Source organism: Mastacembelus armatus, chromosome 5, assembly GCF_900324485.2.
Source record: "Mastacembelus armatus chromosome 5, fMasArm1.2, whole genome shotgun sequence".
In the NCBI taxonomy this organism is placed as follows: Eukaryota; Metazoa; Chordata; class Actinopteri; order Synbranchiformes; family Mastacembelidae; genus Mastacembelus; species Mastacembelus armatus.
Genome location: NC_046637.1, coordinates 11,367,006 through 11,393,187, shown reverse-complemented (window position 1 = coordinate 11,393,187; position 26,182 = coordinate 11,367,006). Strand labels below are relative to the sequence as shown.

Below are 26,182 nucleotides of genomic sequence, written 5' to 3'. Positions count from 1 at the left end.
GAGAAAAAAAAATGAGACAGGGACAGAGTGAGATAATTATTATCATATAGGTGGTTTTCCAAGGTCAGTATTTGAGATTCTCCTTAACTGTCTCTCTGAAGCATAGTCCTACAACTCCCTTTCAACACCTCCTTTCACCACTGCCTACAGGCAAGCTCCTGCCTTGCCTTTCCGACCTTTTCCATTCCTACACCTTCCTCCTGTCACTTATCGAGCAGAGGAAGGCAGTGTCCCATCCCCCTGGTCACTGGCTTGACTGAGACAAAGTTATAGCCAGCAGCTGCCATATAGCTTTTCAAACACAGAACAAATTAAATGGGTGATAAACAAACAGGCCTCTGTGCAGTTCTTTGTGTGTAGTTTGGGGAGCCACCTGTCAGTCAGTGAAAAAACAAGGTAACTGGGCATCAAAACACATCTCCCAGCTCCTACTTCATTGGCCTGTAAGGAAAAACACCTGTCAATCATTAAAGTGTTAGGTCATTATGTTATGACAGGCTATAACAGGCTGACAGAGTTATGACAGGCTGTCAGAGCTCAAGACAGTGGGGCAGAAATCACGGATGAGGAAGAGGAGGAGGGTGAGGAGGACCAGTGGGCAGAGAAGAGGTAGGTGAAACTGAATTTGACAGAATGAACTCAAAACTCCGGCTGACGACTCTACAGTACATCAGGGAACTAATTTAGCAGGGGAGACTGTGAATCATCTCAACATGATACAGACATACTGCATGAGAGTTCATCAGGTTTTTATATTGTTTTTAGAAATTTGGAATTAAAATCTCATAAATGAGGATTTGGCTTAAATCCTTTAAATTTGATTGGCTTATTTAAAAGGAGGAGTGGTAATATGCTGTAGATATAAAATAATTTAAAAATAATTTAATTTATATGTAAAAATAATCAAGAGAATAATTTAAAATGTAATTAATCATCAGCATCAAGCCTCATATATTACACAAAGATGCAGAGTGATTTAAAAGCTGATAAACATCACCAAAAAAGACTTTGAAAGTCACAGAAAAGTCCCTGAATCTAATCTATGGAAACCCTGTGAGGACGCTGACGTGCATGCAGACAAACACAAATGCATGCGCGCACAGAGCATGTGTAAAACAGTGCAGGCAGGGAGGCTCTGGGAATTTGCCTCTGCAAATGTACTCTAACACCAATAAAAGCCTGTATCTTTTTTGCATAACCACTATTGCAGGCAAATGCCACAACTCATATGAGACGATGCAATAAGCAGAGACAGACTCTGAATGGCTTCCACTTAAGAAACAAACACAACAGAAGAGAAGTGACAGCGCAGTCCAAATGAATGCAAACTTGGGAGAAATGGAATGGAGAGAATAATTCAATCTGCAGCCACCTCCTCTAGTCAGCCAAGGAGAACTGAGCTGAGGGGTAGGAGGAGGAGGTGAAGGAAGAGAGAGGGCTGAGGCGTGTGATGCCTTTCTCTCGGGGCAGGGCTGGGGTGGCAGGCGCCCAGATAAGCTGGGGCCGAGCAAAGATTAACTGCTTGCTCTGATGGAAGAGCAAAATAAAGGCAAGCCGACCTTTGATTCCCTTGGCCTCTCTGCATGAGTGTCCTCACTCTGTAGGGACAAGTGGAAGGGATTGTATACATTAAGCACGATGAGAATTTTTAAACAGAGTCAACACCAGCCCGGGCAGAAAGAATCTAATGTCATTCCTCCTGTGAGCAACAGGAGCTGTATGACCTCTCATATACTTTTAAACTCATCCCTTTTTGTCTTTCACACGAAGTCAAACCTTTTTTTTCTTCTCTGCAATCCTACACTGCAGAATTATACAGTACTATCGGTGTTCACCTACAGATCCAGTAAACTGTGTCTAAAAAAAATTGTAATTTTCTGAGCTCATCCAGCTGCTGAAGCATAGGCATTACAAAAAGACACAGATTTCCCGGTGAAACTGAGCTGCTCTGCAAGGAATTGTAGTGGTCCAGTGAAGTTGATCTTGTGCATCGTGTTAGTGAGGTTGAGGTCTGGTGTCAGCTCGACAAAGAATAGATCTTTTCCATGACCCAATTTTTTTATTCACTGTGACTGTTTTGCAGAACAGTCCGTGATTAGAAGGAAATCTACACTGACTGATCAAGTACGATTTTACTGTTTTCTCTCTCTGATTTGTCAATTTAAACAGAGAAATATTTTTACTTTGAATCATTTAGATAAGGCCCATAATTCAATAATTCCAAGACAATTCATTGCTCTACAGTATATCACTGAAACAGTGATTTGCACAATAATCAAATTGTAAGGCTTTTGAAATAATGGATTTCAAACAGCGGTCTTTAGCAAATCAGGTTATGCAATATCTATAGCAGTCATATTCCTTTTCAATTAAAACTTCAGTGGGTTTAGATGCACTTAACCAAACTACTGTGTTTTTGCAGCATTTGTTTTTAAACAAGAAAACCTGTTTCTGTAATCAGGGTATGGGATCACAGAATGCAAATTAACATATCAAGATTTTTGCTAGTGAAGCTTGATTATTACAACAATGTACATGCAAATGTAAATGAATTTCTAGGCGAGCCTATGCTGATCACGGAGAGGTAGTATATATGAAAATTCATTCAAATTCAAACCAGCTGCACATAAGCAGCGGTTACTAGATTGTGCAAGTTACAGGTTACTAGATTATGTGGAAAACTGTAAAAGCATTTCTTCTAATCCGACTTCCAGTAACGTGGCTTCTTATGTGCGTGTTAACACAATCTATGACATTTCTTCATTCAGGATGTAGACTATTCTGTTGTGGGCTTGACAGTCTCAAAAGCCTCAAACCTTAATTAAATACAAATGATTTGTCAGTCTCTATGTTCTGCAGTACACAAAAATGTCAATGATATGATTTGTGCCCAAAAAACAAAATACTGTTTAGAAGACATTTGTTGTTAGATTTACATAGATTTGGTGTTATTGCAAGTGTGTACTCATGTGTGTATTTTGGTTATGTAAGAGCACCATACTGTGAAAACCGCCCATGTTCTACTGATCAATGGCCTGTCAGGAACTAACAGCTCCTTTTCATGACACAAGCCTATTATTTGCCTTGTCCAATCCACAAGAAATAAAAAAGGGACTCGTTCAAGCAGAACCCGATTCTGCTTCACACTGGAATTAAAGCACAGTTTCCTGGGTCAGAAGCAGGTTATGGATGACATGAGACCAGTATTCAGAAATAGGGATAATTTACCTCACCACAATCAAATACATGACCCACAAGCAACATCCACTGTGCCACTATTAAAAGTTATTTTCAAAACTAAAAATACTTTCTCATCAACAACAGGTAATATATAATGTGTAGTTTTACTACAACATAGATTTACATACAAAGAACCACTCATAATAAAGCAATGTTTAATACTGGATTAATTAAAAATGAGACATAAAAGAGCCTTATTTTTCCATCTGTGTGGTTCGGATCCACAAAACTGTGCACATCAACCTCCTCCCACGGGAATCATTTTACTATATGGCCTCTCAGCTGATGATGCTGACAGAGGAGAGCTGGTGGATAAACGCCAGGATGAAGAGGAGATAGTAGAGGTGGAGGGATATGATAATGTGGAGGGCTGGAGGATTGGAGATGGGGTGGATTCTGAGCCACTTAGAACAGCAAACCATAATGATATATTTAGATAAAAACAAAAATGTTGCCATTTTCCAACAAGGTCTCACTAGGAAAAGCAGATGACCATGCTGTGCCGTGTTGTTTTTTTTAAATATAATTTTCTGTTTGAATGAGGTACTATTTTTGTGCAGTGTTTATTTTATTTTTTTTAACCACACAGGAGTATAACATATATTTTCTATTTGATTGCTGAGGCATTTTTCAAAAGACTCTTTTATAAAAATGATCTTTTTCAATTGTGCCCTCTAGGAAAGAAAACAACGAACAGACAAAAGTGCCTTGCAATTGCAAAGAAAAAAAATGTCTGCGTTTTAGCATTGCAATTCCTGATTCAAGTGTCTCTGTCTCTCCTTTCTCTCCACTTCCACTTCTGCAGATACAAAATCGCACATGGGAGACTAGAAATGTATGTTTTATGCTGCTTGCAGAGATGTCTGCATAGATGCACAAAGCAGTCATTTCTATTCATTTGTCTCTCGCTGACGGGGAAATGAAGGAGTGAAGCAGATGCTATTGCTACGTGAACAACTTGCTTAAACACAGAAAGCATTTTTTCCTTTCAAGACGAAGTTGGATAATTAGATGCTGAATCAAACACACACACACACACACACACACACACACACTTCCTGCCTGGAACCCATATTGTCACTCGAATGAATGATTCTGTATGAGGCAGGAACACGGTAAAAAAATATAAATCTTCTGCTGTACACTGACATTTGTTTTGGAGAAAGAAAGGGGAGAGCAGAGCATTCAAATGGAGCTGAAAATGGTACATTCAGAGCTAAAATAAAGGTGTGCGTTGAAGATGTGAAGAAAAATGCTAGAGGCAGCGTACTGCCATGAAGCAGATCAGGTTCTGACATTTTGTCTAATGTAAAATGCTGCAAGGGAACAGTGGGTGTGGTGTTGTGACCTTTATCAGTAGGAATGATAGAATGACCCAATACTATAGATAGAATAGTCTAGAGAAACAACAATCTGTTTTCCCAACACAATGCTGTGACCGATCCCTGTGTGTGACCTGCATCCTGTGTGTCAGTGTGTGTATGTGTGTGAGCAGGAGGGTTGCTGACCTTCTGATGCATCTGTGGTGGGCAGCAACATAGTGACGCTATCACAGGTGTTTGCAAGGGTATGGGTGACTTCTCTTTTGAAGGTTAAACAGCCGATGCCTCAGCAAATTCTTTTGGGGCTTAGAAGATGTTAGTCGGCCATACGTTGAGTGAGGTAAGTGTGTCCATTCAAATGTGTGTGTGTGAAGTGTAATAGCTTTGCTGCAGGTTGTAACAGATGGTTGCTAATGGAAGTTCATAGATCTGAATGACAGGAACCAGGGGACTGGGGAGGAGATTATGGGGTAGGATATGTGGTTCAGTGTTTGCACATTTGTGTTTGTGTGAGCGTGCATCCATGTGCCAGAGTATGTCTACTTCATAGTGCATATGCACAATTATCACCAAGAAGCAGACCAAACAGTTCTTCTATTGCTTGGGTAAATCAAGATAAACATTAAACAGAAGTATTTAGCTGTTCCAGTGGTGCAGTTTTAGGGAAGGCAATGGCTGCTTATTTCTATCTGTCCACCACTTTAGTGAAGACTGACACATCTCGAACAGATCGAATGTCGTATAAATATTCAGAGTGCCCACAAATGCACTGACCTTAATTATACTTTTGTTGTACATTGTCTAACGTACTGTCTACACAGCATGCACTTGTCCACTTAAGGTATTTTTTAAAATTGTTTTTATTTTTAGGGCTCATAATTAGAGGACTAATTATCAAAGGCTCTTAGTTAACTAACAGTCAGTAGTATTAATAAGTATTGTTTCGTCTTTATGTAGCATCATGATTTCTGGAGGAGAATTTTGCTTTACTACAGTATGTACTGTGTTTATTGTACTGTACATGGCTTAAATGACAGATAAAATCTATTTGACTCAACTTGATTTGTAAAAACATGTACGATTCCATAAAATTTCAGGTCATTCAGGTCTTCATTTATCCAGTACTTGGTTTAATGAGCCTATAAATGCCAAACTAATACCATCTCTGAGCTGTACTTTGTTTTCTAGAACCAATTACAAATTTTACAAGCAATTGTTAGCATGCTGACATGCTAAACTAAGATGGTGAACACAGTAAACGTTATACCTCCTTAAACAGTAGTATGTCAGGTGTTATAAGGCTGATTTAGCTCATAGCACCACTCACATTGCCTCACATTGATAGTATACTCCATCTATGCTGTCTGTTTTAAAAGACTCTATTCTAGACTATTCAAAATTTCTTTCTGTTTCTTGATTCATGGTTTGATAGTTGATTGTTTTTCGCATTGACTTCTGATTCTGGTCATTTCAAACTCTGCCATTTGTCCTGATATTTTTGTACTAATTTTGCGAGAAATCTGATTATTTTTGTTTTATTTCCCTCATTATGTGTGCTAAGAGGGCAGCACAGTAGCTTAGTGGTTAGCACTGTTGCCTCACAGCAAGAAGATCCTGGATTGCATGTTCTCCCTGTGCTTGTGTGGGTTTAGTCCGGGTACTCCAGTTTCCCTCCACAGTCCAAAAACATCTATGTCAGGTTGATTGGTGACTCTAAATTGCCCATAGGAGTGAGTGCGAGTGTGTGAGGTTGTTTGTCTCTATGTGGCCCTGTGATGGACTGGTGACCTGTCCAGGGTGTACCCCTGCCTTTCACCCAAAGAGAGCTGGGATAGGCTCCAGCAGATCCCTGTGACCCTAGATAGGAAAAAGCGGGTATAGATAATGGATGGATGGATGTGTGCTAAGAACACTGCTGACTTTTTCAAACTTCATGCAGTTAAATCTAAACACCTCAAATCATCTTTTTACTGATGTTCAATTTTTTGTAGTTGTCCAAGAAATACCAAAACCTTTTTTTAATTAATTGGTTGATGGGAACAGTCCAAGATGTGAAAAAGAATAAGAAAGAAACACCACCTATGTCCTCACTAATCTTTGGGGACTAAATTGACAGAAACTTTATATATGTTTTTGCTAATCACTGCACACTACAAGTTGTGAAGTTTTCTCTTCTATTTTTACCCAAGTAGAGCTCGGCCTAGTTCCCCCACTCTTCCCTGATGGGACCTGAGAGTTATAACTGCCTCTCCAAAGGCCAAAAGGAAATCGAAAACTAAATTACTTTGTTAGAGTCTCCTCTTTAATTTAGTTTTTTTTTTTTTTAACTTTCTTGCAGTGGTGGAGGAGGTGGTGGGAGGGCTTGTAATATGTAACTATGTCTTCTACAACAGCATATACAAAATGTATTATGCATGTTAAAGTTCTGACTGGTGATTGAGCTCATTTAGTTATTCAAACCATCTGACCTCCCCACAGAACTGCCCAGACACACTCATTATGAAGCCCTTGTAATTCATTAAGCTCCCGAAATGAACACAAGCCATACTGAGGGGTGCTCTCTATTGCTGTGTGGCACACTGTACCTAAGGGAGATTGATAGTAAGTATGTGGATCAAGTTTTAATGCTATGATTAGGGCAGCGTTGCATGTTAACAATTGACATTAGAAAATGTATGGGTTAGAGGACAACACCAAACTGTGAGGGTGGAAAGAACTAAAGATATGTTGTGTCAGTGCAGACTTCACTGAACATTAAGTGCTTAACGTGAAATAAAATAACCAAATCAAAATATGAAAAATTACAGAGACATATACCTGAAATTAAATGAACTTCCATGCTAGAACGCAATTCATGTAAATATCGCCCCAGAATGAGGTGCGAGGGAGTAAGCCTGCAGGAAACTCTCACTCCCTCTGAAAGTGAGAGACAACTCCTTCATTTGTCATCGCTTCACGGCAACAGTAGGGACATAATCACTTGCTGGCGGTGGTGTAATTTATTGTGGGCAGACCAGCTGCTGTCGTACTGCTCCTATTGGGAATGACAGAAACTTAGAATTCAAGTCTATCGAGTGATTTAGGAAGGTGGTAAACAGTATTTATCTATTTACTGCAAAGTAGGGAACATAAAACACAGCAGTGGCTAACTGATTGAAAGTCACCAGTGGGCATACTGAAATCAAAACCAGACCCACATCAGACAAACGAGAGCTTCACTTTACTAATCCTCCAGCTCTAGTACACTCTACTGCCGAGGGCCAATCCAGATCCGAATAACAGCTCTCACTTCTCATAACAGCTTCATAGTGGTGTGGTAGCAGAAGCCTCATTTTTAGAGCTGGTGGCCCTTTAAAAGACTGAGGGCTAAATTTAGCTATTATAAATTGGTTATTTGTGCCGGATGCCTGTTCAATTAAAGCCAGTCACTGAGGCGTCTGAGATCTCGCTGGGATGACGACTCAAATCATCAACTACACACTCCAAGGAGGTGGTTATAATCCCAGTGTTAAAGCAGTAACAATAATTAAACTGTTGATTTCTTGCTGATGTTGTTTTTGGCCCACCATTAACAAGTAAGTGCATGAGTATGATTTATTATGAAAATGAACAAGTACACAGCTATTGCCTTTTCATTTGTCATGAAACTGCTTAATGATCAAAGCTTAATTTCTTGTGGGTCAGACGGTTGACTAAGCCAGCTCTGTTGATACAGTACATTGTTCTTTATCCGATTAAATTTGCATTGGAGTAAAGCAAGTGAGCTGTTTCATTTGCTCAGTGTCATGCCAGTGTCCGTTTGCTCCTCATTTCTTCAAAGCTGCATTTGCCAGTGAAAACTGCCAGAATAACTGACCTGAATACAGACCAAAGAAATACCTGAGTGACAACTTTTTGCTACTATTTTACCATCTGATAACTGTTCAATGTCAGCTCTAATCTGCTGTTTTTTTTGTTTTTTTTAAGTGGAAATGCTGAAGTGCCAAAATGTAAGCGCTGTAAGTGCTGTTGCATTGTTAGCAATGCAAAAATGTTAATACACTGCAGGTGAGCTCCCTGTCAACAGGCCACCAAGGTCAGAAAGATCAACCAAGATCCCACTCTCTTCAGCATGTATGTTGGCTGTGCGTGCCACGCATGAGAGTCAGTGTCTCAGTGAATTATTAACAGATGTAATGTGATGACAGATGACTCGGAGCGGGCCCATCCCTCCTGATTCCTGACCCGACTGTGTCGTCTTGGTTTCCATGGTCAGGAGAAGTCAGAGGCCCACGCAGTCTGATTGATTAATTCTGTCAAGCACACTTTTGCTGTCCCTGCACAGTGTCCGGTCGGAGTTCTCCTGCAATCTCTCACAATCACTATCAGCATGACTGAAAAGTCACAGAACATCTCCGTCATTTTTAGGAGTCGAGTCTGCCCACCATCTTCTTCAGTTTATTATATTTTCCTCCAATCAAACAAGCCTACATGTCATTTACCAGTTTTAACATAATATTATCAACACAGGTTCAATTATTGAAATTGCAGAGTTCAATGAATCTTGAAAAAAAAACGGACTTTTTTTACTTAATATTTTTGACACATACGGTATAACGCAGCATACTACTTATACTGTACATTCTTTTTACAATCTTTTAATTACATCTAACAAATCTTTACGCAATGTCCATTTATTCGTGTCTTCCAGAGCTTACATTAACTTTTAATGGTCTTCTACAATAGGCAGAGCTTTCTCAGTTGTCACGGAGTTAGCTCTGTCAGGACACCATCATGTGAACTACAACTTAACTATCTCCAGGAAAACTGGGCAAACTCAGTCTGCTGAGGAAGAATGTGAGAGCTACAGAAAAAGTACAAGAAATTGACCTTGAATTAAAGGAACAGATCTACAATATTTTTGGGGAAATAATGTTCACTTTCTCACCAAGACTTGGATGGTAAAGATCAAAACCATTCTCATATGTGTGCACTCAATATGAACTGCTAGCAAGTTTAGCAAAAAGACTGCAAACAGCAGTAAATTGCTCTCCTGGATCAGTCTAAAGTATAAAGAAGTATGCCAAACTGCACTCCTTAATTTTACTCATTTCTAAGTGCTCCAAGGTCAGGAGTGAATTTTGACACTCAGTTGTGGGTAATAAGTTATAAGAAAAAAATACACTGAGCTCTATTACCAGTGAAGTAGTCAAGAGAAACCAATTTTTTTAAAATGTGACCACAGACTTCTTTCCAACATGTTTTATCATCAGGACACCAGGGATGCTGTTGTCACTTTAGCAGTGAAAACTCCCCAGTCTGACTAAACTCCCTGCAAGTTCACTTCACAAGAGACTTGTTGCTCACCAACATCAGAGTGAATTGTATCTATTTATATGGATCAATCTTCTTTTCTTGAATAGTGAAGTGAGATGCAGATCTGAGCATGCACCCCTGTTTACACTACAGTCCTAACCATGTTTTCCCTGTATTTTAACTATACACCTGTTGCTACCTCACCAGCTTGTGTTGCTTGTTAGGACATTGTCTTAGCTCTACAACTTGAAAGGCTATTTAGCCTTGTCCTTTCATTTCTCTGCCTCATTTCCATAGTCTGAGCTCGCAACCATCTCAGTAATCAATCCAGTGGAGTGCTGGGTGTGTATCCATCAAGCAGGGAGAAGCCCAGAGGCAGCCATCCTTCAGCTTGTAAGTGGTATTGGAATAGTATTGAGATCTGTGTAATTGGATTAGACCAACCTTAGTCCCCTCTCTATTCCACCAGTCCCCTGTGTGAAATCATAACTTAAGAGCTTTAACAATGGTAGTTTTGCTGCACAGGAGCTGATGGGAATGTAACATGATCTCTGTCTGTAGTTTGAGGCCTCATCATCCCTCCTCAAGGTTTGAAAATCCCAGCAGCAGCCTGACTGACAGCTCAAGTCTGACTTGAGCTGACTGGCTTTGACTGACAGCATACAGGATTCTGTGTAGTCTCTGCTGGTTTAGAGGTGTCCAACTGATCTCAGGCCTCTAGCGCGACCATATGGAGCATCACAAAGGGGAGTACAGGAAGGGATGAGGGCTCAGATCAGTCTGGGAGGTCTATCACACCTGTTTTGTTTTATACACATGACAGATTACATGGAGGACAGTGCTCTCCCTGGCTGCTCTGGGTTGAAAGGCCTGTTGTACACAAACTCATGTAGTGGTGCTCAAGTGTGGGCATGTTGCTCAGTTTAAAACACACATGCACACGCAGTCACACATAAAACAAAAGAAGCACATCAACATGCAGTGCTCATACGCAAAAGAACATATAGATGCTGCTTGCACATCAATGCCGATTTTAACTTTTGAACTAAGGTAATCAAGCCATAGAACTAGCAAGTGTCACAGTGAGTAATATTATTTCACATTGTAGCTTCTCTGTGATACTGTGCCTATTTATATTTAAAAGGATGATTGCAGATAGATTGATTAACAGTTACTGGTTTATAAGCTAATTGGACTAAAAGTTAGAACTAGTAGTGGCAGAAGTATTTTCTAAATTTGACAACATTTAAAAAAATATGAAAATTTTCAAATTAACCCTAAAAATGACATCTTAATATGTGGACTGATTAAAAGACTAAGTTAAATTAACAGGATGGAAGCCTACCAAACAAACATTGTTTCGATTTTGAAAATATTTTTGGAAATAAGTTAACATTTAAGACTATTAAAACGTTATTGAAACATTTTCTAAAATACTTAATTTACACCAATTTAGTGTAGCTGTTCAAGTAAGTTACTGAACTCATATCTGAGTGGCTGCACAGTCATCTAATCTACACAGGGAGCCCTCATGTAAAAAAAAAAACAAAAAAAAAAACAAAGATTTTCAGTTGTCAGCTTCAATTCACACTGAAATCATCAGAAATTTTACATCACCTGCTTCGAAAATACACCCACCTTAGAATCAGATCATTGTTTGAGAAGATGGCTAAAGCCAGAAGCAAGAAAGGCAGAAAGGGACATGAAGGAGATTAAGACAAGATTAGGGATAAAAACACAGGAAAGGCTTTTAGCTAAAAATAATTCAACTTGTGCCTCTTCTTTGTGGGTGCACTGCACTTTGAATTTTATTTTATATCTTTTTAGATTTTGATTGCGGCTGTGTGAAAGCAATTATATATTGGTGTATAGATTACAGAAAATGTGGATATTATAGTTGAAATTCATGATACAAAAAGACTGTGTGTTAAGTAAGCTGGCTTTTCTGTTGCATGCCACAAGCTGCATCCTATTTAAAGCAATAATAATCTCAGCTATAGTGATGGCCTAAGTCTGAAATAAATTCTCACCAACCAGTTAGTTTTTTTACCCTCTATACAAACACAGCTTTTAAATGATTAAAATGTGCTGCTAATTTACAAATTAAGGTAAAAGCAACTAAAGCCAGAGCACTAAAAATGTGCGTCGCCCGCCTCCCCCCGCCGAATGTATCAGTAACTGAGCATTTAGAGTCAATGTGTATTTTCTCATTAGTAATATAAACATGAATTACGAATCCCCCGAAGCAGTATTTAAATAGGTTGGAAAAGAATAATTTCTTCCTGTATGAGTACACACACTGGTGTGCGCGTATATACACACACACACACACAAACACACACTTCCTCTCTTTTAAATGTGGCAGGGAATATTTGGGACTAAATAACCATTACAGGGGGTAGAAACAGGCTGGAATATAAAACACTGTCAATACTGTGCTGAGCGGAGTTTGAGACCTTCTTATCTACAGACTGCATTAACACATGGCTTTCACTTTCTCCCTGTATGAATAATAAGTCTGCATGAATTTATTTGCCTACAGTATTGAATTTTTAGTTTTAGTGAAAAAAAAATTAAAACCTGCCTAAATAAAACATATTAACTTGCTGCATACATTTTATGGTTTGTATTCTATACTGACATAATGACTCTCTGTTTTTTTACATTGCTTGTTGCTTTTTGCACTTTTATCATCTGTCTTTCCCTGTCCTTCCTGTTCTCTTCTTTTGATTTTATTTCCCCAAACTATTTCTATACCCCTTCCTCCTCACTCTGCGCACTCTCGCCTTCCCTCCTGCTTGCTGCTCATTTTAAAATCTATGAATTTCTGAACATCATTTTCTTGATTTTTCCACACCCCAGGGAGACATTCTCATTCCAGCCCTTCTCTTTTTTCACCTCATTTCCTCCCTCCAGAGTGAATCTCCCAGACAGGATGTGAGGTGACAGTGTGGCCCATGGAGTTTAGGGTGGAGGCGTGTAGCACAATGTTTGAGTTGAGTAAAGTCAAAAAAAAAAAAAAGAAAAGAAAAGAAAAAAAAGGGGTGGGTGGGGGGTGGGGGGCATGGGGAGTGTCAATGCCATACCAAATCCTATCTTACACATGACCACAGGACACGTACTGTAAAATAATGCCTTCTTCCCTTTCAGGATCCAAGGTGTAAAATTAACTGTGCCTTTGAGACATTTCTGCTCCCATGCATGGACATGCCACATCCCGCAAGACCTTATGCTCTTAAGAGATATACACTTCTGCCTCTTTTAAAAAATCTTCAGTGTTAAAAAATGTCTGTGCTTTTGCCTTGAGTGACCATATCTGGACAGAAAAAAAGGCAAGGAAAGTGGACAGTTCCTCAAACTGCCACATCCTTAAATGAAGTGTCACATGGATGAAACCCGAATTATACCTTTCACATACACTCACCGATGAAACCCACGCATACATAAAAATGGGAAGCTCAGTGTCAGTTTGAGAAAGTGTGTATGTGTTGCATGTGCCACAGATGTCTGAACAACATGTTAGAAGCACAATGTACGTGAGTGAATGTTTGAGTGTGTGTAGTTTCTACGCAATATGCTGTATGTATGAGTGTGGGTGGAGGTGATGAATCACCAAACTGATTAAAAAGGGCTCACAGCTCTTGTGGAGAAAAAAAAGAGACAAATTTAGCTTTAAAAAGAAATAAATACAATTTCTAATTAGGTAATTTGGAATTTATAAGCTCTCAGCATGTCCTGTAATTTTAAGTGTGAAGATTATTTGAACAAAATGTACTTATGCTCAGATAGACTATGTAACAGGGCACAGCAATGCATTTGAAAATCCAACTTTTCACAATTGCTCTTATCTATGGCTTTTAAAAATTAAAAATTGATGGTGTATACTTCTCTAATTTCCCTTCCTTGTCTCTAATCATGACATGCCTCTAATCATGTCTGACCCCCCCATGCCCCTCCAACCAAACCCACATTCTTCTTTACAAAGGGGTTAGCAGTTTCCCACTGTGACAGTGAAACAAATTCTCAAATAATCAATTGTCTGAGCATAACAGTGCTAATGTAGTAATTATATCCCAAAATGCAGGACAATGAAATGATAAACTCTTCATCTAACAGATTACACAAACTGTAAGTACGCTAAAATTTTAACAGAGAAAACAATCAAAAGTTTATCTTCATGTTTTGACATTAAAAAAAATCTAAGCATCTTTGCTTTCAAGAGTTCCAAGTGAAGAGACAAAGTCGATCATCTTCTATCATCAAATTGTGTCAACTTTGCAAGGAAATCCACTACAATCCCATGCAAAATATATACAGAATTAAGCCAACAGTCTTGATTATCTCATAACAATGACACGTCATGATATACATTTATGGTAAGTGAACCTACCAGTTTTTGTAGTTAATGTGGTAGATATGGGAAAATGGGTAGGTGCACAAAGCTGAACAATTTTACCAACGACCAAATCATTATAGCCAAATAAATAGGCCGCAGCATCACTGAAATGACAAACTTTTGTGATGGGTCCAGTCAGACCAGTTAATACCTACTTATAGCAGCCTGAGGAAGGACCAGAGTGCAAGGAATGACAAACCATAAACTTTGAGGATGGCCACCTTGTAGAGTGCAAAATCTTCATACAACATCAAGTTAAAATTATAGATGATGTCATTTGATATGTGATTTAATATTATTATGATTATTTACAGTCTCACCTAAAAAAGAAAAATGCCCTCTCAGGTAATGTTGGCTAACTAGACCAGAGTCAGAAGATACAGTACTTCTTGGTACTCTTGCAAACAAAGTACACCAAATCAAAGCGTTGCCACTGACAGATATGGTAAAACAAATTCGGATGGATGCATAGTTTTTTGTGCTTAAATTCTATGTGTGAAAACAAAGCATTGGCATGAACAGACAATTGACTTTCCAGAAAAGTCAAAGGATCTGCCTTCTGTGCAAAAGGATGTAGTACATGTTTGTACACAAGCGTTATAATACATGGCGCGTCATCCTCTTACCTCTAGGGCTTTTCTCTTACTGTTGAGCAGCTTGGAGATGTCCCGTGCCACTCTTTCTACCAAGTCCTTGGGGTTGTTTCTCTTGATTTCAAACTGGCTCTTCTTCTCATTATAAATCTGCAGATGGAGAACACAGAAAATCAGATGTCAGGTTACAGAAGCCATTAGTTCAATTAAGAAGATCACAGAGGAGCTGTTTGCTTATTCTCAAGGTAGCACACAAGATGGTAAATATTTACTATTAGGGTAGCGAGTATGCAGTCTGCCATTATACCCAAAAGCCTCAGCACTGTAGCAGAATTAAACACAGAACAGAGCCTTAATGGCAAAGCACTTAGCTAGCCAGCTGCAGCTTGGCAGTTGGATCAAATTAAATAAATGCAAACTCCAGCAGATCTTCACTGCTGCGCAAACACCTTGTATCTCTACAATGTTAAGTCCTTTGGAAGTCAGACAAACAGACTTATTTACAGCTTGGTGAAAACCTATTTAAGACTTTAAGACTATTCTGTTAATAAAAGGCTATCCTAGACCCAACAAGCCATAAAATTTATGCAGCCTATAAAGAATCATAATACCTCAGTTACATTGAAAAAAGGAATTTCCCCTCAGTGCAACATATAATATATACAGTATACATATTGAGAATAAAACCAGGTCAGAGCCATTAAACAAACCTCATAAACAACTAAGAGAAATGGATGTGGGATGCCAGAAGGGACTGGGATATTTAGAAAGGAGGAAAATCTAGAAGCAGAACAACAGATGCTTGAATCACTGACAGAGAAGTACATGGGAGATGAGTTTGCTCTCCCTGGATGAATTGTGAAGACTGACTCAGCAGCCAGTTTCTCTATAGGATCTGTAGTCTACAACAGAGCACGCCCTTAGGGATTACCACTTATCCTGCTGCCCCGAGACACTGCAAGACCCACTTTCACACCATAAAACCATTTTGCATAGTTCTTCAGAGGAAAACCCAGGAAAAGCATGCTACTGAGTGCTTTAAAGCAATTAGAGCCTTCTTAAGTCTTAAATGTGAGACTATAATGCTGCATTTATTCAGGTTGTTTAATGGGCCTTACTTTGACACTGAAAATCAATCATTTACTCAAGTAATTACACACTTTATATAGAAGTCTTCATACATGAGGATAAAATGCAGAAGAAATGTAGAAGAAAAACAGCAATTAAAAATAAATAAAATCAATAAATAATGATTTATTTATGCAACAATAAAGTTGCATGTTAAACTTTAATTAACGTCTACAGATCAAAAAGCAGCCTGACCAAAGGCAACAGTTGTTTGGTGTGATGATTACATTTGGTTGATCTTGAGACTTGGGAGGATTGAGGTCTTCTCATAATAAATCATTGTAGAATTGATCATCAGGATATTTCTTCTAAAACTGGTTTGAAATGAGCTGCTTTTTGGGTGCCTAAGAATTTTTAACAGATTGATTTCTTGTTCCTGTTGTGTTCTCAGCAAGGGCTGAGATGTGTACTTACATAGTACACATACATAGCAGTATGTTAATAAAGGCATGTTGACTTTTCAGTGTACAGTTGACAAACATACTGACCTTAAAAGGTTTGTCATGTGGCCAAATTCTATTTGTTACAATCCTTACACATGTGGTATATACTAAGAGCTGTTTTTTGTTATGTAAAGATTCAATGTGTTGTATTTCTATTAGCAGAAATGGAATAAAGGAATTATAAATATGTTGTGTGTACCAACCGTTGCATTTTCTTAATCCTAAAATGAGCCTAGGGACTGGGTCTCTTTTCACCAAGGCAGCCATGTTGCATTGCCATATTTCCATAATAACCCAGAATAAAAAAACCAAACACAATGTTTTGTGTGACAATCAACGTAACCTCCCTCGTGCCTGGAAATGGGTGGGGCACAAGGGAGCGCTAAGATGGTTGCATCCTGCAATCTTACCACTAGTTGCCACTAAATCTTTCACATTTTACCTACTGCACCTTTAATGAAATCAAAGCTCTTTTCAGTTCTGAGCAATATTCCAACCATATTGTCAATTAATGACACACATGGTTAAAAGGAAGGAGTCCAGTCCAACATAATGTGGCATAACAGATATAAAACTGTGTGTCATTTGCACATCAATGAAAACTAATATCATGCTTACTGAGCCAGAGATGGAATCACAGTTTCTGAGCAAGGCTTTAACATGTCCCTGGGGAAAAAAGTATTCTGGTCAACCATATTAAAGAAAAAAAAACTATTCACCATTGAATATTTATCAAACTTAAGCCTTTTATTTGTGAGCATGACATGTTAACTAGACTAGATTGTGTTGCTTTTAAAACAAAAGACAAAATATAACATTTTCTTGTGTCATTAAATAAGTAAAGCTGGGGACACGCTATATTTTTATGTTTTGATTTTATCCATTGTCTCTTTCAATAACTGAATAAAATACAAACTACACATTTTGACAAATAAAGCATCAGCACTACACACCACCATTACAGGCTGACTTAAAAACCTGTGATGACACAGAGGTAAATTATCCTACAATAATGTAAACATACCTGGTCAGTAGGCCTAAGAAATAAATCTGAAGACTTGAAATTTGAAGTTCAAAGTTACACACTGCAAAAAGAAAATGATACAAAACAAAAACAATCAAAAACAGAAGGTGTGGCTCTAACTAACTTGAAGTGAGTATTTGCAACACTACCACCTGTTAAAGTCCTGCAGGTCCCCTGCAAATTGTGGGGTCATCAGCTGGCACAGTTCACAGTGATCAAGCCATTGTTTGTATTGATCATGTGATTAAGGTTAGTAAGCTATTGTGTCACTGACATTTGTAGGGTGTTTTGTAATTGTTGATCCCCACATGCCACAGCAAACAGGTCAATTAGATAAAACATAATTGAAATCAGTACATGGCTTGATCCTTAGGTCCACAGATTAAATAGTTACCAACTAAACACTGTCACATTTCTTTTAAATTGTCAAAGTAATGCTCTCCTGCTCTGTCATGAAATATTGTGTGGGATTGATGTGCAGCAATTGGGAAAGGAAAACACTGGTGTCCATATGCTCCATTTCTGTCAAGCTGAAAGCTGGGCACACAGCCAGAAGCAGTTTCCTTCCACTGGCCCAATGAGCAGGCAAACCTGGCCCCAAAAGCTCAGACCATGCCAAACAAGCACTCTGGAAAGATTGCCTAGTGTCTTATTTTGGCTGGCCTCTGAGGGATCAGGGTGCTGCTTAGTTTCAAATACTTTAAACTAGTTCTCAAAGTGAAATGTGAAGGTGAAATCTACATACGCCATTCTAATGGAACAAAAAAATTTTTTTGATGATTGAAACAGGTGGTTCAATCATTTTGTAATTCGGTTACAGAACCTGCAAAAGTCATTAGTCTACAATTCAAGTCTCTGCACACACATACAAACAGTTATTACCCCTCAGTAGTAAAGAAGGTAGTCCTCAGCACTGAGACCAATAATCACAGTATTTACATACATTAAAATACTCACATATTGGCATATACTGTTCGTACGTACGTACATACATAGACATAGAGACGTACACACACACACACACAGGATTTTTTCTCAAGGTGGAAGAAGCCATTAATGGAATCTTATTAAACCATAAAACAAGAGCGAAGTTTTCTCCGCTCCATTGACAGACTACGAAGCCCTGACTTTTAACCGATGCATTTTTCAAGTCGATTTAAAAACCATGTCAAATTTGTTTTTAAATCAATATTCATTCCCTTAATGTGTGGTAGTGCACTCTGGGTTTGCCTCTCTCTGGAAGATTCATGGCAGTCTCGGAGACATTACAGACGAAGCCTTCTCTACTCTGAGCTTGGAAACAAAACACAAAAGACAGGGAGACCGATCAATAAGACTTGGACTGCTTTACATAAGGATTCCAAAATATTTTTTTGTTATAACATAAAGCAAGGTCCATTTTTATTTTTTTGAAACAGCTTTTTTAAACAGCTCAGGTAGTAATATATAATGTGTGTGTGTGTGTGTGTGTGTGTGTGTTGGTATATGTAAATATATACATAGTGATTAGAAATTATTCCAATTTACTGCACAACTGTAGTCACAAAATTATCAAGCTACCTCAGCGAATGTGAAGTGAAGTGACTTGTGGTGACCCATACTCGGAATTTGTGCTCTGCATTTAACCCATCCAAAGTGCACATACAGCAATGAACACACACGCACACTGTGAGCACACACCCGCCAATGCTGCAGCCCGGGAGAGTAGTTGGGTGTTCACCCAAGGATCTCACCTCAGTCGTGGTATTGAGGGTAGCGAGAGCGCTGGCTATTCACTCCCCACACCAACAATTCCTGCCGGTCCTGACTCAAACTCACAACTTTTGGGTTACAAGTCCAACTCTCTATCCACCTGTCATGGATGCTCTTTTTAATTCTGAATTTGGTGGAGTGGCGATAGGGATGTCTTCCTACAGCTCACTGACATTTATTCTAGGATCCAGGCTTTTCCTGAATTTTGTCCTTCTCATAAGCCAAAGCCAGAAACTCCTTGTTTTCCTTTCTCTGCTATGTCTTTAAATGCCTTTCATAATGCCATTAATACCAAAGGAGTTTAGGAAGCATGTTTAGGATGTGCCAAGAAAAGCCAATAGATAGCTAGATTAAAAAGATAGATACTTTATTCATCACTCATTGGGGAAGTTCAGATTGTCCAGCAGCTCTTATATTTACTTTAACATAGAAATTTCACTATAAAATACAATAAACAGATAAAGGCATCCAGTCAGTAGCATATAACATAAGTAACATATCAACGGTTACTATTAAAATGTCTAATGGCAAGAATCTGAGTTATACCTAAAGTCCGATGTGTACACCATGAACAGAAAAGGAGCAAGAACAGTCCCCTGTGGAGCCTCAGTGCTGCATTCCAGTGTCCCAGAAACACATCTCCCAAGCCTGACATACCGTGGTCTGAATGTCAAATAATCCATGACATCAATGGGGTTGGGGGGGAGCTTGTCTCTCAGTATGGTAGGCCATAGTGTTGAAAGCACTGGAGCAGTCGAAGACATGCTCTCTGTTAATGCCGTGTGCAAAGAAGGTTTTTTGGATCTAATGAAGGAAGTGGATAGGAGATACCAGGTGCCTTCGCAAAATAATTTCTTCCAAGTCATCATTCCACAGATGTACTGGCTAGATTACTGTAACTCATTACTATCTGGATGTCCTAATATCTTAATAAAAAGCCTCCAATTAATCCAGAATGCCGCAGCCAGAGTCCTGACAGGAACTAGCAAGAGAGATCATATTTCTCCTATATTGGCTTCTCTTCATTGGCTCCCTGTAAAATATAGAATAGAATTTAAAATCCTTCTTCTCACATACAAATCCCTTCATAATCAAGCTCCTTCATACCTTAAAGACCTCATAGTACCATATTATCCCAATAGACCACTTCGCTCTCAGAGTGCAGGCCTACTTGTGGTTCCCAGAGTTCTCAAAAGCAGAATGGGAGGCAGAGCCTTTAGCTATCAAGCTCCTCTCCTGTGGAACCAGCTCTCAGACTGGGTTCAGGAGGCAGACACTCTCTGTACTTTTAAGGCTAGACTTAAAACCTTCCTCTTTGACAAAGCATATAGTTAGGGCTGGCTTCAGGCAACCCTGAACCATCCCTTAGTTAGTTATGCTGCTATAGGCCTAGACTGCCCGAGGACCATCGGTGCACTGAGCTCCCCTACCCTAACCCCCCCCTTCTCTCCCACCTCATGTATATTCCACCATTGAATGTTACTAACCTTGTGCTCTCTCTCTACCCTAGTTTGTGCTCTCTCCCTCCCTCTCTCTCTCTCTCTCTCTCTCTCTGTACCTTCTGCAGGTGTCCCTGGTCCTGGAGCTGTTTATCGCTGATGTGCAGTTACTGGCCCCACCAACTTGCAGTGTCTATTTGTTGTTTATTGTTGCTGTTCTTTTCTCTCTGCTCTATCCACTCACCCCAACCGGTCGAGGCAGATGGCCGCCCAAACTGAGCCCGGTTCTGTTGGAGGTTTTTTTTTCTTCCGTTAAAGGGAGTTTTTTCCTCTCCACTGTCGCCAAGTGCTTGCTCATAAGGGAATTGTTGGGTTTTTAGTTTTAGTTTTTGTAAAGTGCCTTGAGATGATTTGTATTGTGATTTGGCACTATACAAATAAAATTGAATTGAATTGAATTGAATTGAAATGTACGATGCATGTGTGGGGACAGTAAAGGCCAAACTGCGTCAGGTGGATATTTATGCTAGCACCACGGACTTATGGTCCAATCGCACCACTGAGCCCTACCGTTCACTCTCTCACAAAAGACCTTGAACTAAAAACACGCTGTATGGAATTGCCTTCTTCTTTCCTTTCGGCTGCTCCCTTCAGGGATCGCCACAGTGCCTCCATTTAACCCTATCCTCTGTATCCTCCTCACTCACACCAACTATCCTCATGTCCTCCTTCACTACATCCAAGAACCTCCTCTTTGGTCTTCCTCTAGGCCTCCTTCCTGGCAGCTCTAACGTCAGCATCCTTTTGTCAATGTATTCACTGTCGCTCCTCTGAACATGTCCAAACCATCTCAATCTGGCTTCCCTGGCTTTTTCTCCAAAACATCTAACATGAGCTGTCCCTCTGATATACTCATTCCTGATCCTATCCATCCTCGTCACTCCCAGAGAGAACCTCAACATCTTCAGCTCTGCTACCTCCAGCTCTGCCTCCTGTCTTTTTCTCAGTCCCACTGTCTCTATAAACCATACAACATTGCTGGTCTCACCACTGCCTTGTACACCTTCCCTTTCATTCTTGCTGACACTCTTTTGTCACACATCACACCTGACACTTTCCTCCACCCGTTCCAACCTGCTTGCACACATCACTTCTTTTCCACACCCTCCGTTGCTCTGGACTGTTGACCCTAGGTACTTAAAATCCTCCACCTTCTTCACCTCTACTCTCTTTAACCTCACCGTTCTACTTGTGTCCCTCTCATTTACACACGTACTCTGTTTTACTGCGGCTAACTTTCATTCCTATCCTTTCCAGAGCAAACCTCCACCTCTCTAGATTTTCTTCCACCTGCTCTCTGCTCTCACTGAAGATGACAATGTCATCTGCAAACAGCATGGTCTATAGAGATTCTTGTCTAACCTCATCTGTCAGCCTGTCCATCACCACAGCAAACAAGAAGGAGCTCAAAGCCGATCCTTGGTGCAGTCCCACCTCCAACTTGACCTCCCCTGTCACCCCTACAGCACACCTCACCACTGTCTTACAGCTCTCATACATGTCCTGCACCACTCGAACATACTTCTCTGCCACTCCAGACTTCCTCATACAAAACCACAGCTCCTCTCTCGGCACCCTGTCATACGCTTTTTCCAAATCTACAAAGACACAATGCAGCTCCTTCTGGCCTTCTCTGTACTCCTCCATCAGCATTCTCATAGCAAATATTGCATCTGTGGTACTCTTTCTTGACATGAAACCATACTGCTGCTCACAAATGCTCACTTCTGACCTCAGCCTAGCCTCCACTACTCTTTCCCATAACTTCATTGTGTGACTCATCAGCTTTATTCCTCTATAGTTTCCACAACTCTGCACGTCTCCCTTGTTCTTAAAGATGGGCACCAGTACACTTCTCCTCCATTCCTCAGGCATCCTCTCACCCTCCAAGGTCTTGTTAAGTAGCCCAGTCAAAAACTCTACTGCCACCTCTCCTAAACACTTCCATACCTCCACAGGTATGTCGTCAGGACCAACTGCCTTTCCACTCTTCTTCCTCTTCAACGCCTTCCTCACTTCATCCTTACTGATCTTTGCTACTTCCTGCTCCACAACTGTCACCTCTTTTACTCTGTGCTCTCTAACATTTCCTCATTCATCAACTCTTCAAAGCATTCCTTCCTTCTTTCCATCACACTTGTGGCACCTGTCAACACATTTCCATCCCTGTCCTTAATCACCCTAACCTGCTGCACATCCTTCCCATCTCTGTCTCTCTGCCTCGCCAACCTGTACAAATATACCTTTCCCTCCTTAGTGTCCAACCTATCATACAAATCCTCATACGCCCTTTGTTTGGCCTTTGCCACCTCTTTCTTCACTTTACGCTGCATCTCCCTGTATTCCTGTCTGTTCTTTTCTGTCCTCTCAGTGTCCCACTTCTTCTTAGCTAACCTTTTCCTCTTAACACACTCCTGAACTTCCTCATTCCACCACCAAGTCTCCTTATCTGCTTTCCTCTTTCCAGATGACACACCAAGTACCCTCCTATCTGTCTCCCTGATCACTTTAGCTGTAGCTGTCCAGTCATCTGGAAAAACCTCATGACCTCCCAGAGTCTGTTTCAGCTCCTCCCTGAAAGCCACACAACACTCTTCCTTTTCCAACTTCCTTATCCTGCCCTTATCCTGTTCATCTTCCTCACCACCAGAGTCATCCTACACACTACCATCCTATGCTGTCTGGCTACACTCTCCCCAGGCACTACTTTGCAGTCACTGATCTCTTTCAGATTGAAAAGTCTGCACAAGATGTAATCAACTTGTGTGCTCCTGTCTCCACTCTCATATGTCACCCTATGCGCCTCCCTTTTCTGGAAAAATGTGTTAACTACAGCCATTTCCATCCTTTTTGCGAAGTCTACCCTTCTGCATTCCTGTCCTGCATACCAAACTTACCCATCACTTCCTCGTCACCTCCGTTTCCCTCACCAACATGTCCGTTGAAGTCTGCCCCAATGACCACTCTCTCACCACTAGGGACACCCTGGATCACCTCATCCATCTCCCTCCAGAATTTCTCTTCTAACTCTCATTCTACCTGTGGGGCGTAACCACTGACAACATTCAACATCACACCTTCAACTTCCAGCTTCAGACTCATCACCCTATCTGACACTCTCTTCACCTTCAGAACATTCCTAGCAAAATCCTCCTTCAGGATAACTCCTACTCCATTCCTCTTTCCAACCACACCATGATAAAACAGCTTGAACCCTGCTCAGAATCTATAGGCCTTGCTACCTTTCCACCTGGTCTCCTGAACACACAAGCTATCCACCTTTCTTCTCTCCATCATATCAGCCAACTCTCTAGTTTTCCCTGACAAAGTCCCTACATTCAAAATCCCTACTCTAAGTCCAACACTCCTGCCCTTCCTCTTCTCTCTTTGCCTACAAACACGCCTTCCTCCTCTCCTTCTTCGACCAACATTAGTCCAATTTCCACTGGCACCCTGTAAGTCAACAGCACCAGTGGCGGTTGTTGTTAACCCGGGCCGCGACTGATCCAGTAAAGAAGTCATATTTGTGATTCGCATGTTTGATTTGGCTTAAATTTTACGTCGGATGCCCTTCCTGACGCAACCCTCTGCATTTACCTGGTCTTGGGACCGGCACATGAAGACATTGGATTGTTTGTGGAATTGCCTATTTTCCCAAATCCCAACACAAGTGAAAATATAGCTACAGCTAACTGGAGCTTGCTGGAAGAGAAGCAAGTGTCTATTACAACAGACAACGGTGCTAATGTGGTAAAGGCTACCAAACTCAACAACTGGGTCAGACTACGGTGCTTTGGCCACTGCTTGCATCTGGTGAGTGTTTATGGTTTATATTTTGTTAAAATATATATATCTTTTTAACATTTTACAACAGAGCAACAACATCCATCCATCCATCCATCTTCTTCCGCTTATCCGGGGCCGGGTCGCGGGGCAGTAGCCGAATCAGGGATACCCAGACTTCCTTCTCCCTGGACACTTCCTCCAGCTCTTCAATTCAATTCAATTCAATTCAATTTTATTTGTATAGCGCCAAATCACAATACAAATCATCTCAAGGCACTTTACAAAAACTAAAACTAAAAACCCAACAATTCCCTTATGAGCAAGCACTTGGCGACAGTGGAGAGGAGGGAGAGAGGGAGGGAGAGAGCACAAACTAGGGTAGAGAGAGAGCACAAGGTTAGTAACATTCAATGGTGGAATATACATGAGGTGGGAGAGAAGGGGGGGGGGGGGGGGGGGGGGTTAGGGTAGGGGAGCTCAGTGCACCGATGGTCCTCGGGCAGTCTAGGCCTATAGCAGCATAACTAACTAAGGGATGGTTCAGGGTTGCCTGAAGCCAGCCCTAACTATATGCTTTGTCAAAGAGGAAGGTTTTAAGTCTAGCCTTAAAAGTACAGAGAGTGTCTGCCTCCTGAACCCAGTCTGAGAGCTGGTTCCACAGGAGAGGAGCTTGATAGCTAAAGGCTCTGCCTCCCATTCTGCTTTTGAGAACTCTGGGAACCACAAGTAGGCCTGCACTCTGAGAGCGAAGTGGTCTATTGGGATAATATGGTACTATGAGGTCTTTAAGGTATGAAGGAGCTTGATTATGAAGGGATTTGTATGTGAGAAGAAGGATTTTAAATTCTATTCTATATTTTACAGGGAGCCAATGAAGAGAAGCCAATATAGGAGAAATATGATCTCTCTTGCTAGTTCCTGTCAGGACTCTGGCTGCGGCATTCTGGATTAATTGGAGGCTTTTTATTAAGATATTAGGACATCCAGATAGTAATGAGTTACAGTAATCTAGCCTTGAGGAAACAAATGCATGGACTAGTTTTTCTGCATCATTTTGAGACAGGATGTTCCTAATTTTGGAAATGTTGCGCAGGTGAAAGAATGCAGTTCTAGAAATTTGTTTTATGTGTGAGTTAAAGGACATGTCCTGGTCAAAAATAACTCCAAGGTTTTTTACAGTAGTGCTGGAGGCCAGGGCTATGCCATCTAGAGTAGCTATAATTTTAGAAAAGTTATTTCTGAGATTTTTAGGCCCAAATATAATGACTTCTGTTTTCTCCGAGTTTAAAAGTAAAACGTTACTGGTCATCCAAGCCTTTATGTCAATTAGACAGGCTTGAAGTCTGGTTAACTGGTTTGTGTTAACAGGTTTAATAGATAGATATAACTGAGTGTCATCCGCATAGCAGTGGTAATTAATAGAGTGCTTCCTAATGATATATCCTAAAGGAAGCATGTACAGGGTGAACAGAATCGGTCCTAGCACAGAACCTTGTGGAACTCCATAACTAACTTTTGTTCGTGTGGAAGGTTCATCATGGACATGAACAAACTGGAATCTGTCCGATAAATAGGATTGGAACCACTTTAACGCTGTTCCTCTGATACCAATCACATGCTCCAGTCTCTGTAATAAGATGTTGTGGTCAATGGTGTCGAATGCTGCACTAAGGTCTAGGAGGACAAGTATCGAAACAAGTCCAT

General features: G+C 40.3%; 1 protein-coding gene across 2 annotated transcripts in view; it reads right to left on the bottom strand.

Moving 5' to 3' along the window:
* The window catches only part of cacna2d2a (calcium channel, voltage-dependent, alpha 2/delta subunit 2a), a 147,012-nt gene that overhangs the window by 85,199 nt on the left and 35,631 nt on the right, over positions 1 to 26,182 (bottom strand). For both annotated transcript variants that reach the window (XM_026307475.2, XM_026307476.2), the window contains exon 3: positions 14,880 to 14,996. In XM_026307475.2, the coding sequence (XP_026163260.1) occupies positions 14,880 to 14,996 (117 nt within the window). The remainder of the gene's footprint in view (positions 1 to 14,879; positions 14,997 to 26,182) is intronic.